The sequence below is a fragment of the Octopus bimaculoides genome, chromosome 5 (genome assembly GCF_046866305.1).
Source record: "Octopus bimaculoides isolate indiv1 chromosome 5, ASM4686630v1, whole genome shotgun sequence".
NCBI lineage: Eukaryota > Metazoa > Mollusca > Cephalopoda > Octopoda > Octopodidae > Octopus > Octopus bimaculoides.
This window is the reverse complement of record NC_142932.1, coordinates 105,182,463-105,201,653: the sequence shown is the minus strand read 5'-3', so window position 1 is coordinate 105,201,653 and position 19,191 is coordinate 105,182,463. Positions and strand designations below refer to the sequence as shown.

Below are 19,191 nucleotides of genomic sequence, written 5' to 3'. Positions count from 1 at the left end.
CATCACTTGACAACCGATGCTGGTGTGTTTATGTCCCCGTAAGTTAGCGGTTCGGCAAAAGGAGCCAATAGAGTAAGTACTAGGCTTACAAAGAATAAGTCCTGGACTTGATTTCTTTGACTGAAATCCTTTAAGGTGGTGCTCTAGCATGGCCACAATCAAATGACTGAAACAAGTAAAAGAATAGAAAAAAATAAAAGAGCAAACTTACAACTGTTGCTTTTTGCATCAATGTTGCTAATCGTTCAGTATCATGCTGTAAGTCAGCTTGTAAATAAAGAGCTCTGAAAGAAGGAAAAGAAAAAAAAGAGACATCATCATCATAATTTAGCATTTGTTTTCCATGCTGGCATGGGTTGGATGGTTTGACTGAAAACTGGTAAGCTGCACCAGGTTTCAATCTGATTTGGCATGGTTTCTACAGCTGGATGCCCTTCCTAATATCAATCACTCCAAGAGTGTAGTAGATGGTCTCTACATGCCACTGGCATCAGCCATGACTGCGATCTCACTTGGTTTGATAGGTCTTATCAAGCACAGTACATTGCCAAGGATCTCGGTCACCTGTCACTGCCTCCATGAGGCCCAAAGTTCGAAGGGTGCTTTCTTTACGTGTTACTGGCACTGGTACCAGTTATATGATACTGGCATAAATAACAGTAAATAGAAACTCAGATTGAATGAACGCCAGTTGTCAAACAATGAGTGGGAAAGACAAACACAAATACACAGATACATATATAATAGAGGCTTCCACACAGTTTCTGTTCACTACATTCACCTCACAAGGTCAACCTGGGACTAAAGTAGAAAACACTCTGCCAAAGTACTGTGCAGTGAGACTGAACCCCAAACCAAGTGGTTGCAAAGTGAGCTTCTTAATCATATAGTCACACAGATATAGGATTCCTTGTAAGCCTAATAAGAAATGGATTACTATGATACATGTAATCTGTATCAGAAATCAGGAGGACCAAAATCTGATAATGCTAACCACAACAACTGGGTACTTTAAGACTGGAGAAAGAACTTCTAGCTGTACATATAAGTACTGTGATACCTCGCAGTACGAGTTTAATTCGTTCCATGACCAAGCTTGTCTTATGATTTATTTGTTTTACAAATCAATTTTCCCCACTGAAATTAACTAAAATATAATTAATCTGTTCCAGCACCCCCAAACCACTCAAAAATAATTTTTCAAGTGTTTTAAAACAGAAAAGGTGTAGTTACAAGTAAAATGACAATTATAAAAAAGAGAATGAAAAAGAAATATGTAAAGTGGTTTCATTAACTGAATTACCTTAAAAATGGGACAATTTGCATGCTCGTACTGCGAATTACCGCTCGTACTTTAAGACAAAAATTCACACGTCTCAGCTCGTACAGTAAATTACTCGTACAATGGTGCACTCATACTTTGTGGTTCTACTGTAGGTGAATGAAAACAGCAATTTTTATGTGCCCAGGCTGTGAATTGAACACAGTAGCAGTGACAGGAAAATTATCCTACTTTGTTTGAAAGATAACACAGTATTTCCAATGCCACACATAGGTATGTTGAAAACCACGTAAAGAAAGTGGATACATTTGAAGTAATGAGAGCCAGTCAAAGTTATGGACAACTGAGGCTGTCAAGATAGTCTTTCTATAGCAGAAATGAAATGTCAGACAGTCACTACCCTTCTCTTGGCTGGGACCCATGTCTGCAATGAAGTTCACCCCCAGTTGCTGGACTGAGGCAACATGAAATCAAGTGCTTTGATCAAGGAGATAACATACAAACTAGTCCATAAATCAAATGTACAACTTTCTGATCTTGAAACCAGCACCCTAACAATTAGGCCACATACCTTGCATAAATAAGAAATTAAAACTTACATTTTAGGAAACACAGCTACAAAGCAGTGCCCATTATTTTGTATTGCACCAATGCACCTTTCATCAGGTGTGTTAATTTTGGCTAAAAAAAAAGGAAAAGAAGTTTATGATAAATGTAATAAGACAGTTTTATTAAAATATAAAATAAGTTTAAGAGTAAATGATAGAAATCAGAGAAATGAAATATGTGACGGACAATAAGAAGAGTTGTGGAAAATGTGGAGAGGTTGAGAGGAAAAGGGGAAAGACTGCAAGGACAAAACGTGTTAGAAAAAAGAAAGATGTGGAAACACAGAGAAGTTAGTGAGATAGAAACACAGTGAATAAATGTAAAGGGCAAGATAAAGGCTGTGGAAGGACACCACAAAGAGAGACAGGTGGTAGTGTAGGAGTATAAAATCATCATCATCATCATCATCATCGTTTAACGTCCGCTTTCCATGCTAGCATGGGTTGGACGATTTGACTGAGGACTGGTGAACCAGAAGGCTGCACCAGGCTTCAATCTAATCTGGCAGAGTTTCTACAGCTGGATGCCCTTCCTAACGCCAACCACTCCGAGAGTGTAGTGGGGTGCTTTTACGTGCCACCAGCACAAGGGCCAGTCACACGGTACTGGCAACGGCCACGCTCAAAAAGGTGTTTTTTACGTGCCACCTGCACAGGAGCCAGTCCAGCGGCACTGGCAACGACCTCTCTCAAATGATTTTCTAACGTGCCATAAGCACAAGTGCTAGAAGGCAACGCTGGTAACGATATCAAAATATAAAATAATCCTTTTAACAAGCAGCAGCAGCCACTGGCACCATTTTATTTTAGGTAGGAATTTTCTTGTATTCTCATGAGTGCCACACATCCTCTTAATCAGTTAATTTTTTTTTTTTCAGTTGTACTTATCAGCTTAGGTGGAAGAAATCAAAACCTTGCTGACATTTATTTCAACCACACTTGATGGATATTAAAACAAATAAATTTGCATAAATAATTTTGAAAGGACATAAGCAAAAACCTGATACTCACTCATTTTAATAGTTTTCCTTAAGTCTAGATGTTCCCATGTCTTTTCCTGTAATAATTAACAACATAGTTCAGACATAATTATTACACTTTCAAAAAAATTTCAGAAACAAATACAAACAGAACAAAGAATCTAACAATCAAATCATATTCTTTTAAGAATTATGCAGTTTTCTTGCTAAGAAAAATGTAATTCATATACAGGAAGAATGTCATTCAAAATAGGAGAAAAATTCTTATGGTTTTTATGGTAAAGTACTTAAGTTAGAAACATTGATAAATCATATATAATTGAATTGGTTTTACTGAGAAAATTCCTTATGAAATCTTTTAAATAAAGAAAATCATAGAATGTAGAAAATTTTGAAACATAAGTCTTAAAAATATACTAAGAGTTACTAAATAATTTCTTCTATAAATATGGTAGGGTAGAACTAATTAAATAATTTGGTCTTATTTTGCAGCCTTCAAATCAGAATCCTCAATTAAGTACAACAGATTTCCCATTAAGATTCACACCAGGAAAAAAAATCAAACAATTCTCATTAGAGACCATTTCACTACACAGCAGACCAAAAATAACATTTTTCACATTAAGCATCATGTATAACATCTTTCCAATTATACACCAGACCAAGAACAACAAACTTCCCAATATAATAAGGGGCTGTAAATGCTGTGTGTACAGCTCTTTATCCAATAAAAACATTTCAAAAGAAAAATTACCCTTAGCCAAAAACAGCTTTTTTCCTTACCATACTCTGCATCATTATGTGCCAAGCCAAGAAAACAGTCCATATTATACTTAGCATCATAAATAACAAACTTCCTCCTAACAGATTCAATAAATTCTCAATTAATAACTTTAAACTTACATTTGTTAGATATGTTAAATCTTTTCCTGACACCATGATCCAGCTTTTGGTCCATTCCTGTAGATTTCAAGCAAAACAAAAGTATATATATATATAACACTAAAAACTTCTAATATGGAAAACTAAAACAAATAATAAATTAATAAAAACTACATCCATTACATCAGTGGTCCTTCACTTGGGCTACAGAACCTCCTTGGTTGTAACGGAGGGGGAAGGTATTATGAGCTCACAAGGGAGGGGCAAGTGTCATGTGGCCTGCTCTCTGGTTGCTGTCTGTTTAGAGGGTGTTGTAATTTTTCTTAGAAATCAAATACTTAAGCCAGGTTCAATACTTATATCTGCTCTCTTTTACTAGTTTCAGTCACTGATCTGCAGCCATACTGATGCACTGCCTTAAAAGGTTTGGCCAAACAAATGGAAACCCCCAACCCACCCCACCATTCCAATACTGGTACTTATTCTATCAGTCTCATGTTCCAAGTGATATTTTAATGAAAAAGAAACTTTATTGTTTTGTAATTTTTTTCCCCCAATAATGCCTCCAAATTTTTCCTTATTTTCAAAATTAATTGAAAGTCAGGTTGTGTATTCATTTCATTAAAAATAGTGTCAGGAACCCATTAAATTATTCAACCTAGAAAAAAATTAATAAACTAACAAATGTAAACTTACAATTCCATGCCATTTGATATAAAAGATGCCAGCAAGGTCAAACATGGATTCTGATATTTTTGAGAAACCTTCGTTTGGACTGAAAACCTAGAATATAAAATGAAAGTAATGGTTTTATTGTGTGTAGAGAGGTGAGGGTGGTTTTTCTTTCAAACAACTTTTGAAAGTGAATCACATACAGTTTAAGAAAGAGAGAAAAAAATTAAACAAGGGGAGAGAGTAGCAAGGTTTTAGAGTTACAGTAAGAGGTAATATTTAAAGCTATCAACTCTTTCAACACACCACCAAAAAATGTGACGATCATTGTCCATTTTAGCATCTGTCATTCCATAGTAAAATGAGTTAAATGGTTCTCCATTATAGCATCATTTTACGCAACCTGAGCCAATGTCTTACCATCTGTGAAACCCAGCATTCTTAGATCAGATCTAATTACGTTATCTTCTGTCTACGTCTGCTTCGACTATTCTCCACCAAAGAGTCAATGAGGGAGTCACCTACAAGTCACTTTATCTACTAAGAATAGCAGCCACATATCTTTCAAATCACACCTTCTTGTTTACAAAAAAAAAAAAAAAATCAGACATCCTCCTACTCCCCCACTCACTCACAATGACACTGCCCAACTCATTCCTACCCACCACATACCTTGAAAGTCAACCCTGTTACCTCATTGCCATTATTGTTATTGCTGTCTCCAGCTCCACCTGATTACTCCCATCCTTTCTTCTAATGCAAGGGTAACCATGTACCTCCTCTACAACATGAAACCCGTTCTACTCTGACCCTTTTCTCTTCAACTTTACCCCTCTCTATTCCTCACCTCCAAGCATAAAGTTGCTTCTCTCATAGCCCATAGCCCTGCAAGCTGCACACCAACTTCACTAGTGTTCATTATCATCATCATCTTCGTTTAACGTCCACCTTCCCTGATTGCATGGGTTGAATGGTTTGGCAGGAGCTAGCTAAGCAGAAGACTGCACCAACTTCTGTATCTGTTTTGGCATGGTTTTTATGGTTGGATGCCCTTCGTAACACCAACCAGCCCATAGAGTGGATTGAGTGCCTTTTACATGGCACCGGCACAGGTGATGTCAGTTTTGGCATGGTTTTTATAGCTGGACGCCCTTCCAAACCCAGTACATCTGTAAAGTGGTTAGTGTTAGGGAGGGTATTCAACCACAGAAACCATGCCAAGGCAGACACCGGAGTGTGATGCAGTCCTTTGACCTATCAAACCTTGGTGATGGTGGCAACAGCAATGATAAATTGAATAATAGACTGCTTGATACACTGTTAAAAAAATGGAATGGTCACAGAGAGAATATTCCTGATCATTACACAATCAGAGTTGACCTAAAGGTAAATAACAATTTTCCAGCTTGAATTCATGCCATCATTTTGCTCCCCAAACACAACAATATATGCAAAGGAACCCAATTGATTTCTCTGTTGTCAACTAACCTTCGCTATTGCCTGCATCCATTTCGTCTGTTCTTCTAATTCATCCGTAGCAAACTGGTAAATTCTGTTGTTGTTTTGTGTTGTGCTAAGCTCAAAGGAATGTTTATATCTGAAGACAAAACAATAATCATTAAAGACAATTATTAAAGAATTTACATTTATTCAAATGTAAAAGTATTAGTTAATGCAAAAGATGGAACACTATGGCTGTTCATTCACACAAATATACAGACAATAGCAAAAAATTTTAGTAACATTGGTTTCAAATTTTGGCACAAAGCCAGCAAGTTTGGAGGAGGAGTTAAGTCGATTACATCAACCCCACAGCTCAACGGGTACTTATGTTATTGACCACCGAGAGGAGGAAAGGCAAAGTTGACCTCAGCGGAATTTGAGCTCTTATTTCCTTACTACCCACAAGGGGACAAACAAGGACACACAAAGGGATCAAGTCGATTACATTGACCCCAGTGCGTAACTGGTACTTAATTTATTGACCCTGAAAGGTTGAAAGGCAAAGTCGACCTCAGCAGAATTTGAACTCAGAACGTAATGGCAGATGAAATATCGCTAAGCATTTCGCCCACCGTGCTAACAGTTCTGCTAGCTTGCCACTTTAGCAATAATAATAATATAAAGCAGAATGGCAGATGGCCACATGCTCTCACAATACCATACAAGAATGTATATAAATATACATGACTGATGAATTATTAAGGATGTATTTTTTCCTCTGTTTAACTTTCATACACGTTGAGGCTAAGGCTTCTATTGGTCAGTCACGGTTGACCATGTATCGCCATCTAGAAACGTACTTTCAAAGCTGCAAAGATGAGTTTTTTTTTTTTTTTGGTTTTAAATTTGTCTTTTCTTTTTATGGATGATCAGTTTTGTCTTTTATCCCTCACAATAATCATCATTTAACATCCATTGTTCATGCTATCATGGATTGGATGGTGTGACTAGAGCTGACAACCTGGAGGGCAACCAGAGCTGGCAACAGTTGTCTTGACACTGTGATGGTTGTAAACAAGCATCACTATCATATGAGTGAGGTTGTTTGTTTCCAGTCTTCCATAGAAAACATATCTGGGCATGGGAAATATCAATTTGCTTGGGAAGAGGTGAAGGTTGACAACAGTAAGGTCATCTAGTCATAGAAAATCTGCTTCAACAAATTGTGTTTGATCCATGCAAGAATGGAAAAGTTAAAAGGTAATGAAGAAGACATAGTTTAGAATATATTTAAAAAACAAAACAAAAACCCAAATTGCATAAAAGAAAGATGCCAACAATATTTACTTTTCTGTATGTGTTGCCTGTATAACCAGCATCTGGGTGTTTTCAATGCTACCACGTGCAGCAGTATTCTAGAAAATGAAATTGAAACAAAGATTTATAATCATAGTTAAACATACACAGCCCAACTTTTTACTTTTAATATGAATACCTCATACATAGGGCCTATAAGAAGAGGTGGTTTCTACCACTGCATTGAAGTCTGCAATCTTGAAAGCTAAAGAAAAGCCTGTAGAGAACTCTCCTTCATATGCCAAAACACAAAAGCATCTCACAGTCCCTATGAATTCTGAGAAGAATCCTCCACTAACAAGGCCTGAAAACAGTCTTGCTCCACCTTACAAAATTTCTTTCCAAGATTCTGCTTATATATAAGATACAATAAAGCAAAACCTAACTTTTTAGGATCTAGTGCAGGAGCCTGTATGTTGTCATTCAACATGCCACAGATAGCAGTCAAACCTTCCTTAAATGGCATCCTATTACCTTCTGAGAAAAGAACAGATGGAACAATGTGGTTCTTGATGCATTGTTCCTAGAGAAAATGTGAGATGGTCACATTTTATCACAGAATTACACTATCAGGGTTACTATGATGTTAAAAAATAACAACATACCCATATTTTGATTTACATTGGCTTCTTATAGACATGATAGCAGAGATTTTTATTTAATAAAAACTAAAGGAGTAGTATGCTATGATATTTAGACAAATCTCAAAGGTATTAGAGACTTAACCGAAGAAAATGGCCCCATCTAAAAATTAAAATCAGTTCAAAGGTTCTTTTTCCTACAAACTTATAAGTTTTGCTCCCCTCATAAAGCATTTGTTTTTGTTAGCAGCACCAGTTGCAGTGAAATCGAGCAAACCAATAATTAGTTCTAATTTCTGATTTATGATTAAGCAGAAGAGAGAAATCTGCCCTTAGAGAAACTAGCAGTATCACATAATTTCCCCATGAGAGGAACCACTGCTTATAGTTTTGAGTTATACCAGCATAAGGTACCTAGTCACAGATAGATGTATTTGGCGTGGTTTAACACAAGTTTCAGCTAAAGCATACAAACATTGACCTTTCTTTCAATTAGTTATTTGCTACCATACTGATGCAGTCATTTATATTATCATATATGAATACAGATCCCTGAGAGCTATACTAGCAGAGCACAATCTCCTTGTACGGCCTCCCATGCTGGACAGGTCAAAAGATAGAGGCCAGGCTGATATGGTCTACCTGTTTCCAGAGGTAAAAATGAGTTACATATGGACAATGCTCCTAACTAGTACAAAGCAAAGTTACAGAAACATCTATAACAATTCAAAACCACTAAGAACAGGGAGATGACAGCCCAGAGATGAGAAAAGTGGAACAAAGCCACTGATGGCCTACTCTCCAGAGAGAGGAAAGAGCTTAAATCATTTACCTCTACAACATATAAAAAAGAAAATTCACCCATGTGTTAAGGCACAAAGTATATTTTGAAATATTCAAGTTCAATAGTAATCAGTAGATTAAATCCATGCTACATACCTTTTTGTCAGCGTAATAACTAAGTCGACCATGTTCTAGCAGACACCACCTCCGAAGAAAGTCTGGAATTAACATCAGTAAAAGCTTTTAATAATAAAAAGACTTACATTTGAAATAATGATCTCAATTAGTTTTTATATTTCATATCTAGTTATTTCAATCAAATTATTTTTTATATATAATACAATTGCGGAGAAATATTTTATTTTGAGCATTTTTAATTATATTAAAGAAAAATAATTTGCTTTTCCAGTATTTTACATTTGCAAATGGATAGTGATGCCAATGAAAGTAAAGAAGCCAGTATGCTTGCTGGATGGGTAATGTCAGTGGACATTATACAACAGAGTGTAAGTGATTTGAGAGGAAAACTGGATATACGAAGCATCAGATGTCGAGTGCAAGAGAGAAGGCTGCACTGGTACGGTTATGTGATACATATGACTGATCACTAATTGTGGAGAGAACATATGGAAGGAGTAGACTTCGGAAGATGTGGGATGAAGTGGTGAGAAAGGATCTTAAAATGTTGAGCCTCACAGAAGAAATGACAAGGGACCAAGACTTCTGGTAGTTTGCTGTGCTTGTGAAGACACATCAAGGTAAGTGAAACTGTGGTTGTCCTTGCATGTAGGCATGTCCCCCTGCATAACTCTTCAGCTGAGAGAGCTTAATCTTCTAGGCTCGTGGGTGCTGGTGCCATGTAAAAAGCACCCGTGGAAATTCCATGAAGAAGCACTTGTGTCAGTGGTGCATAGAAGCATCCAATACATTCTGTAAAGTGGTTGGCATTAGGAAGGACCTCTAGCCATAGAAACCATGCCAAAACAAACATGGGGCCTGGGGAGCTCTCCAGCTGGCCAGCTACTGTCAAACTGTCCAACACATACCAGCATAGAAAATGGATGTTAAACAATAATGATGATAACGTCTCTTTTTGTCTTCTTACAAATGTTTTGTTGTTTTAAAATGTATGAAGATATATGATTCTTCGTGTGCTAATACAGTGGATATCACTTATTGTGATTACTTTGGGATGATGACTATTCGAAAACAACGAGCTGATAATATAAAGCAAATAAAGAGTTTGGGATTTGCTAAATTTTATAACAATAGCCTGTTGGTAGCATTATCTGTTATAATTAACAGCTTCAAATGTAGACAGATGACAGACAATGATAATTAAAGAACATGGATGTGAGGGGAAAACTCACTCAAGATAGAAAACACTAGTGAAAGAGTTTTTACTTGATTGCATAACCTGCTAGATATAGCAACCAAATATCTTTAAAGTTACACACTTTATAAAATGAGAAGTGAACATTGAATAATGCGGTCCTGGTTGTGTTATGTCAAGGGAAAATACCTGAAAATCACATCTGGGTTAGGTGAATACACACATTTAAGACACTGTTTTACAGCCAAATACCCTTCCTGCTATTAACGGTCAGCTGTTTTCTCAAGTGAGAGTTTTAATTCTTTCTTTGCATCCCAAAGTGTAGAGCTCACAGATAATTTGTCGACAAGTAAATGACAACAGACAGAACCATCTGTAGGTCAGCAATTTTACATGCAATTTCAGAAGGTGAAGACACACACATAACAGACATGCACGCGCACACAAGTGTGTGTGTGTGTGTGTGTGTGTGTGTGTGTGTGTGTGTGTGTGTGTGTGTGTGTGTGCGTGTGTGTGTGAGTATGATAACAGGCTGTCCGCACAGTTGGTAGTTACCATATATCTTATTCATTCAGAAGACATTGGTCAACCAAGGGCTACAGTAAAAGACACTTACTCAAGGTGTCACTCAGTAGGGCTGAATCTCAAACCATGTGGTACCAAAGCAAATTTCTTAACCACATGTTTTCAGGTTCAATTCTACTTAATAGCAACTTGGGTGAATATATGCTACAAAAACTTATCCATTGTCCTTTTCACTTCCATGTTAGAAGCTGCAATGAATACGTACTAGACTTCCAAAAATTACATGTACAAGGGTCGATTTGAGTAAAAGACCATTTAAGACTGTGCTTCAACATAATTACCATAACGTGGAGGATCTCTGTTTAACAAATTCCTTTCAAGTTCAATCAGAATCAATTTTTACAATATAATTACTAAGATTGAATTAAGAAATCACAAATTTTGTCATTGATTAAATTTTTAGTATGATTTCATAAATGCCAAAGAAGCAAATATTATTTCAAAAATAAAACCAGTAATCTTCTTTACAAGAATTACAGGTAAACAAAAGCATTTTGAAACAACAATGTCAGTCAAAAGAAAAAGGTTAGTGAAGCAAAATCAGAATACTTCATGAACACGAACAACAAGATAATAATAATAATAATAATAATAATAATAATAATAATAATAATAAAAATAAAAATAACAATAATAATAATAATATTAATATATGCCCTGATGCAGTACCAGACATTGGCTCTCATGGCTTCTGATCTTAACTGATTGGAAGTGTTATCATGTACATCGTTTTGTCTTGATACAAAAGATGGGCTACAGCAAATATTCTGCTCAGTACCACAGATTTGCTTGTCAGTTGTTTGACCTTAACCAGTTGAGCATGTCCCTTAGTGGCTGACGATATGTGCATCTCTGATCACAAACAAAAGTAGTCGGGAAACATCATAGTCATGTGTTGAGAGGAATTCTTTACAGATTTAAATAATTCATCTCTGGAAACATAGGCGTTTTTTTTTTTCAACATCCTTAAACAAACCTTATTCAAAGACCTTTTGAACAGGGTGGGCTACTCAACCTGAAGAAAATTCTAACTAGGCCCCCACCTGCAAGGTCATGCGCTGTTTATTTTGACATGAGATCACCATGTTGCATACATATGGTTGTGATGCATGTGCACGGGTAGTTATGATGGGTATACTGGGCTTCATATATTTTACCCCAGTGTCACTTTGATTGCATGCACTGCTCTCTCACATAATAATAATAATAACTTCAGATTTTGTCACAAGGGCAGTAATTATGCAGGAGGGGGATGAGTCGATTTCATCAACCTCAGTGTTTAACTGGTACTTATTTTATCCACCCTGAAAGGATGGAAGGTAAAGTTGACCTCGGCGGAATTTGAATTCAGAATGTTAAGACAAAATGTTGCTAAGCATTTTGTATGACATGCTAACAATTCTGCCTGCTTACTATCTTCTTAATAATAATAATAATAATAATAATGATGATGATGATGACAATGATGATGATGATGATGAAATTGTAAGCTACTGTAATTAATAGCAGAAAAAACGACACTTATTAAATGATTATTAGTAGCATAAATAATTATTAAAATTTTTATTGCTTCATTTTGCCTTTGCATAGTTTTTTTTTTTTTTACTCTTCTCATTGTTAAATAAGCAGTGGATTGAATTAAAATTCTAATGGTAAATACACTGGCATAGAAGAGGTCACCACTGAATGCAATAAAACAGACAGAAAAAGCAACATATTCAGAAATCTACAGGAAGAGATGGTCATCTCATTAGCTTTACCTATTAAACGAGCATTAAATGAATATATCAAAGGTCATATAGGAATATGCACCATATAGTTAAACCAATAGAATGCTACAGGATGGTTTAGTTTGAAATAATTATGAACCAATTTAAAATTCAAATTCAATTTGGAAATTGTATGAAAAGTAGATTAAGGAGTAAGTGCAAATTTTTGTGATATTTTATGCTATATTATACAATACTGACAATATAGTACAATGTAATGTAATCACATTGAATATTGAACAAACAACTCATTCAGAGCTCTTTAAATGATAAAAAAAAATAACAACAATTAACCCATTAACCCATTTTTTACCATATTTCTATATTCCTACAATACTTGTTTAATTAACTTTGGAAATAAGGAAGAATTTAGTAAAAATTAATTCTATCATTATTAAGATGGTGTTTGAAATTAGCACAAAATTTTGATGAAGGATTTTTTTTTTTAAACAAAACATTTTATATCATAAAAAACGAGGGGGTTGTGCTATCTTAGGCAGGTTGGCATCATAAGGGTTGAACATATGATGCATTTAACCATTCTAATACCAACATACATAAATGACAAGCAACTTGTAATTTATTTTTTAACTTGTTTCATTTCTAACTGTATTTTCATTCCTTTTATTCAGATAGATAGATTTTTATAAAACTTTTACAATCACTTTAGTTAAATTTTTTTTTTTTTTTTCATTGAGCCCTAAAACTCATAAAGTTAGTTAATCAGTATCCATAGCATGTATCTGACCAAGATCACATTCTCTTTGAATAAGACATCAATCCATCACAGGGTCCAAAAACCAGCAATTTTTTAAGGAAGACAGTCACTTGATTGCATCAACCCTGGTACTGGACAAGCACTTTATTTTATCAACCCCAAAGGAATGAATGGCAAAGTTGACCTCAACAGGATTTGAATGAGAATGTAGAGAGCTGAAAGAAATGATGCTAAGCATTTTGTCTGACATGCTAATGATTCTACCACCTCACCACCTTATACATTCACTGCGTGATTTACCTATAATTGCTACTTGGAAAGGAATAGTGAACAAGAAACTTAAGGAACTGACTATAAACAAATCAGGATTTGCTAGATGAAGGTTAACATTAATAATGATATAATATATGTGTCTAACTATCAAACAGAATCAGTGAAATAGAATTTGATTATCTTATAATAATTAAGGATATCAATGGAAGGCTTTACATTTCTGAATGAAAATATTTCAAGAAAGATACTATTAATCTCTCTCCCTCACACACACAAGTCTAAAATAAAACTTATAGTATACCTATATAATATATAAAATAAAATATATGATATAGAAATTCCAACTAACAGACCACAATCTACACAATTTTATTCTCAAAGAGATGAGAAATTTTCCTAGATTCAGATAGAACATTGCACAGACATGAAATATAGAAAAAAAAAAAAAAGTTTTAGAATATCGAAGGAACAGAAAAATGAATGCAAAAAGAAAAAAAAAAGAATTTTCCTCCGAAAATAACAAGAGATCTGGGGTTTTTTTGTTAGTATTTACTCATCTAAATATATTCACTCATGCCAAAACATGCCTTGCTGCCTCTTTCAATGGTAAGAAAGAAGAAACGTCATATCATGCACATATATTCGGTAATGCATCAGATTATAGTTTAGTACCACTCTGAATAAATCACTAAGCTTCTTAGTCTTCAATATATATATATGTGTGTGTGTGTGTGTGTGTGTGTGTGTGTGTGTGTGTGTGTGTGTGTGTGTGTGTGCGTGTGTGATATTCTAAAATAAAATTTCTGAAAGTTTTATTCTAAGAATGTTACTTCCATAAAAGATCAAATCTATATTCGAGAAGTTAAAACTTTCTCTCTTCTTTCACTAGGATGACCCCCCACCCACCCACAAAAAAAAAGAATGGGTATATGAAATGCTATATGAAATGTAATAAGCTGTATTTCTGTTTTTTTTTTTTAATATTCTATATAAAAGACAGTCAAAGAAAAAATTTTGTATTGGGAAATTTGTATACCAAAGCCAAGTAGTATGGTTAAGAATTCTCAGTCACAGTTCAATCCAACTAAGCAATACCTTAAGCATGTATCTTCTATCACAGCTTCAACCTCAATCAGGGCTTCACTTCTTAAGGAGAACCCCCTCCCAAGACTCCTTCCACTGTCGTCTGCCTCTAGCCAGCTATGGCCATGTAGGCTACAGGTAGAGGGTGAGATCATCTCACCATCTTGTCTTTGGTCAGCCTCTTGATTTTGTACCTTGTTTTGGTATGTTTCATCAAACTGATTGTCCATCTGTTGTTCTTCAGTTGTGTGATGTGGCCAACCCATTTATATCTGTTCTCTTTGATAGTCTTTATGATGTCATTGACTCTCATGTGCTGTCAAATCCAGGCATTGGTTTTCTTGTCCCTAAGTGTGATGCTGAGCAGGATTTTATTGGGCTACAATGAGGGTGTTCAAGATAGTAGTTTCAAGAGCCCATGTTTCACTACTGTAAATCATCACTGGCAGGATGCACTTATTGAAGATCTTGCTTTTGATTTTCATAGAAGCCTTGGAACTTCTAATGAGGTTTTCCTTCTTCCCAAATGCTGCCCAAGCAAGCGCTATTTTTCTCTTGACTTCTGAGAGGAGATTTCCAGCATTTTCCAGCATTTTCTTCAGATAAATGTAGTCATCTACCTCTTCAATGGGCTTGCTGTTTATATTGACAGATACTGGTGTAGTATGCCTGTTCAACATGACCTTGGTCTTTCCAAGGTTCATGCTGAGGCCAACATGTTGGATTGCAGTGTAGATATTGGTGAGCATTTCCCTCAGTTCCTTGGGTGTATGTGCTGTAAAGATGATATCATCTGCAACATCCAGGTGGCATAGCTGTTCTCCATCAATGTTGATGCCTTTCTTGTTCAATTGGATTCTGTTGATGACAGCATCTTGCAAGCATGGTACAAACAACTTTGGTGAGATGTTGTTGCCTTGCCTTGCCCCTCTCTCCAATTTGATCTTATCACTGTCTTAGTGACGCCTAAGAGTTGATGTTGCACTACTTTGAAGATCTTTCAGTACTGCAATGTGAGCAGGGTCTACACCATGGTCCTTCAGTGTTGTAAGGAGCAGTATGAATTCTTATAGTTAACAAAGGTAAAGCAATATGTCATACTTTGAATGTTACCTAGCACTAGCGGGAAACACTGATAGTAAAATGAACACAACCAAAGTCATAAGAAGAAATACTTTTGAGTGAATTGCAGAGAGTCAACTAATAAATGGTGTTGGTTACATTGTGTTAGAAACTATATACAAAATAATATAGCTATAAGTGTACTGAGAGTTACAACTGATTATAATGATATGGCTCTTGGCCTGCTTAACTTTCAGTGTCTCAGTCCATCTTGATATATAAATGTACAATGAGAAAGTACAACTTATTAGCTTAGTTCCTGGACAAGTGTATAAAACTGAAGTGCTGAGCATAAATCTTGTTATTAACCAACAGTAAGAATAGTTAATAAATGAAGACCAAAAAATATTTATAAATAATTTGATCTAAAATTATAAACAAAAGACGTGTATGCTGGTGCTTGTGGAATGAAATAAGAGACTAGTGTTTCAAGAAGAAAAGAATCACCTAAAACATTTCCAATCTAATTCTTGCCAATGGAAACCATCACTCACCTACCAAGACTAATTCTTATATAAGTGAACTAGAGAACCGCTGCATGGTGACTCAACCTGTAAGAAATAGCAGCTAAATTACCACCTCAAATTACAATTTACTATTTTTAAAAATGTGAGAGAATACATTAGATAACATAGTCCTAGATACACAAAGTCCAAGAAAAAAAAAGAAAAAACCTGGACTACATTTTAGTACAGGTCTGCTTGATCTGAGATGACCTGAGATGACAACTACTCTTCAACATTGATTGGGTCTTTCTTGTGTTTTTAAATTAATTCTCATTGTTTTTCTAAATATCCAGAGTGATATCAAACATAGTGTGAAGTGGTTGGTGAATAAAGGGAGACATATTACAAGCAGAAAAGGCTAGGTTGTAAAAGGTCAGACAGAGGGATGTTCAAAGACAGCCATAAAAAAAAAATTAAAGAATTAGGAAATGCAGGATTTTATTTTCTTGAAATTTTTATGACAGCCAAAATTATTCAGAAGGTATTTATTTATCTACAGTTTTTTTCCTACTCATTTAGAAGAATAATTTGGTAAGTAAAATATAGCAATATCAGCTGGATGAAGGCCTTACCACGGGATTTGATCAATACAGATGCACGTTTTTCTGGAGAAAACCAATTAAAAAAAAAATGGCAAGGACCAAATTGGATAAGGAGAACACACAAAAAATTAAAAAAAAGATTATAACAAAAATTAATTAAACATTGCAAGATAATTTAAGATGCAACATACAAACAGGTGTGTATAAAATTAATGGTGAAATTGTTAATATTATTTAAATCATAATATTGGGTTTAGCTGGATAAAGGAATTTTAGAAATAAATAATGCTATTGCAGAAAACATGCTTGGATGGAATATCAAAAATTAAATATCACAATACCATATAAGGGCAATTAAGGAATATAAAATAATCAGGTATAATCGGTGGTGCATTTGCCATGCACTAGTGTCTAACAAAATGTATCTGTGTGCACTGCAGGTATATTTTTAAATACAGGCATGGAATAGATGTGTGGGTAAGAAATTCATTTCCTACTCATGTGGCTTCAGGTTTGCTTCAGGCCAACCAAAGTTCTGTGTGGATTTGGTAGTCAGGAACTAAATAAGCCCATCACATATGTATGTATGTATGGATGGAGGGATGGATGTGTGTGTGCAGATGCTAAATCTACATTAAACCTTGAGTGTCTTGAAAAATGTGTTATTCATAATTTTGTAAAACACAAGTAGGATTCATAAAGGATTTTCTATATTTTTTAAAATAATTTTTTAAACTTTAAAACAATTTTTAAAATTTCCCAAGTGAAATGAAAGTAATTTTTATGTTTAATCTCCAATGCGTTACAAAGTCAAAAAGATATACAGAACCACTGATTTAGTGTGTGTTCCAACAATAGTTTCCAATACTGTTCTATAGATTTCATATCTCCTTATGATATTCATAAACACAGCATATTTAAATCAACTACAGAGCTTCTATACTGTCATTTAATATGTTCCATACAGCAACCCAATCTCTTTATTGTCTTTGTTCCTATTTTGAAACTGCTGCTCTTCATTTTCAACAATGTTTTATTGAGTCCTCCCCACATGTTTTTTATATGGCAAACATACATTTAAAAATGGCATATCTTAAAATGAGTTAATGTATGATCCCACAACATATTGCTGTAGTAACTTCAACTGTATCCTTTCCCACAGATGAGACAGCCATAGTAGGAGACCCTGATTAAACACATAGATCTTTTGATTCTCCCCCCAACTTAATGAAGCTTATGTTGTCAAAACTACTTAACAGTGACAAGATTATGGTAATCTATCATTTAAATATTTAGCATTTATAATTATAAAACAATGTTAACTTCTACCTTATTATAATGTTTACAACAGCCTGTTTCATTTACCTTAATATAACTGCCAGGGCAACATTTTTTTCCATAACGTAAATTATTTACACATTTTATCATTTGCTGATTTTAAACAGAAGATTTAACACAAAACCTTTTTATACTCCTATAACCCTATTGATTTGTTTGGGCATCAATCAAACTTCAGGAAGGATAGGTGATCTTTTTTTCAAGGGAACGGTATGTGAAGCCATGCAAACTGCAGCCATAGGAGAGATGAGTATTGTTCAACCACTGGTCACAATGTGCTTCCAATTCTGTTTTGATTGAGATACTCTTTTCCATCTTGATCCAAATTACCAATGGGAATACAAATACAGTTTATAAATCATCAAACAACTTTGTGGCAGCAAGATCTGCCAGTTTTCTCCCAACAGAGACAAAGATGGCACTATAATAACAAATAAACAAAATCAAGTAGAAGGACAAGTCCAACACTTCTAGGAAGTGATAAACTATCTTCAGCCAAACAAGCTCGCTAACTCTCGACCAACAGTAGATGTGCTTAGCATCAACATTAGTCTATCTATTGGGTCATCTCTTAAATAATGCGTTTTTTTTTCAATTGCATGAACTAAAAGTCAGAGGGGGACAGGATAAACTACCTGCATCAACTTACTATAAAAGCAGGTAGTAATTTTACCTTGTCCTTGTTCTTAGTGCAAGTTTGTGTTGGTCTTATTATGACCTTATCAGCAAAGCGTATACTTTACTGTACTTGCTAAAGAACCAATGAATGAATCATTATGCAAATGTAGAAGATTGTACACTGGGTGGTATAGGAAAATAGAATTGTTTTATCTTTTACTTGCTTCAGTCATTGGACTGTGGCTATACTGGAGCACCACCTTGAAGGGTTTAGTCAAGCAAATCAATGCCTGTTTATACTTTTTTAAGCCTGGTAGATATTCTATCAGTTGCTTTTAATGAACTTCTAGGTTACTGGGACGTAAACAAACCAGTACTGGCTGTCAAGCAGGGGAGGGGAAAACACAATCACAGTCATACACATACACACACGATGGGCTTCTTTGAGTTTCTGTCTACCTAGTCCACTCACAAGACTTTGGTCAGCCTGGGGCTATAAAAGAAGACACTTGTCCAAGGTGCCACACAGTGGGACTGAACCCAAGACCACATGGTTGGGAAGCAAGTTCTTTAACCACACGGCCACATCCACACCTGTATAGAAAATATTTCGTTCAAAGATCTGGTGTACATAATACAGTTCTTCAAGAATAGATTCACATCATCTTTTGTCATTTATTTCAAAATAAAATTACAGTGAACAAACAATAAAATTCA

The 19,191-nt window shown here is 35.2% G+C and overlaps 1 protein-coding gene across 23 annotated transcripts in view; it reads right to left on the bottom strand.

The window, feature by feature from the left end:
- Positions 1 to 19,191, bottom strand: part of LOC106870742 (arf-GAP with Rho-GAP domain, ANK repeat and PH domain-containing protein 2) — a 285,612-nt gene that overhangs the window by 23,509 nt on the left and 242,912 nt on the right. For 12 of the 23 annotated variants that reach the window (XM_089352854.1, XM_089352849.1, XM_089352851.1 and 9 more), the window contains 8 exons: positions 8,744 to 8,805; positions 7,215 to 7,282; positions 5,913 to 6,021; positions 4,449 to 4,535; positions 3,774 to 3,830; positions 2,902 to 2,947; positions 1,882 to 1,963; positions 212 to 284 (listed from right to left, as the gene is read on the bottom strand). In XM_089352854.1, the coding sequence (XP_089208980.1) occupies positions 212 to 284; positions 1,882 to 1,963; positions 2,902 to 2,947; positions 3,774 to 3,830; positions 4,449 to 4,535; positions 5,913 to 6,021; positions 7,215 to 7,282; positions 8,744 to 8,805 (584 nt within the window). Of the gene's footprint in view, positions 1 to 211; positions 285 to 1,881; positions 1,964 to 2,901; positions 2,948 to 3,773; positions 3,831 to 4,448; positions 4,536 to 5,912; positions 6,022 to 7,214; positions 7,283 to 8,743; positions 8,806 to 16,548; positions 16,582 to 19,191 lie in introns of all 23 variants that reach the window. The other 11 variants (XM_089352850.1, XM_089352845.1, XM_089352848.1 and 8 more) reach the window with 1 other exon arrangement.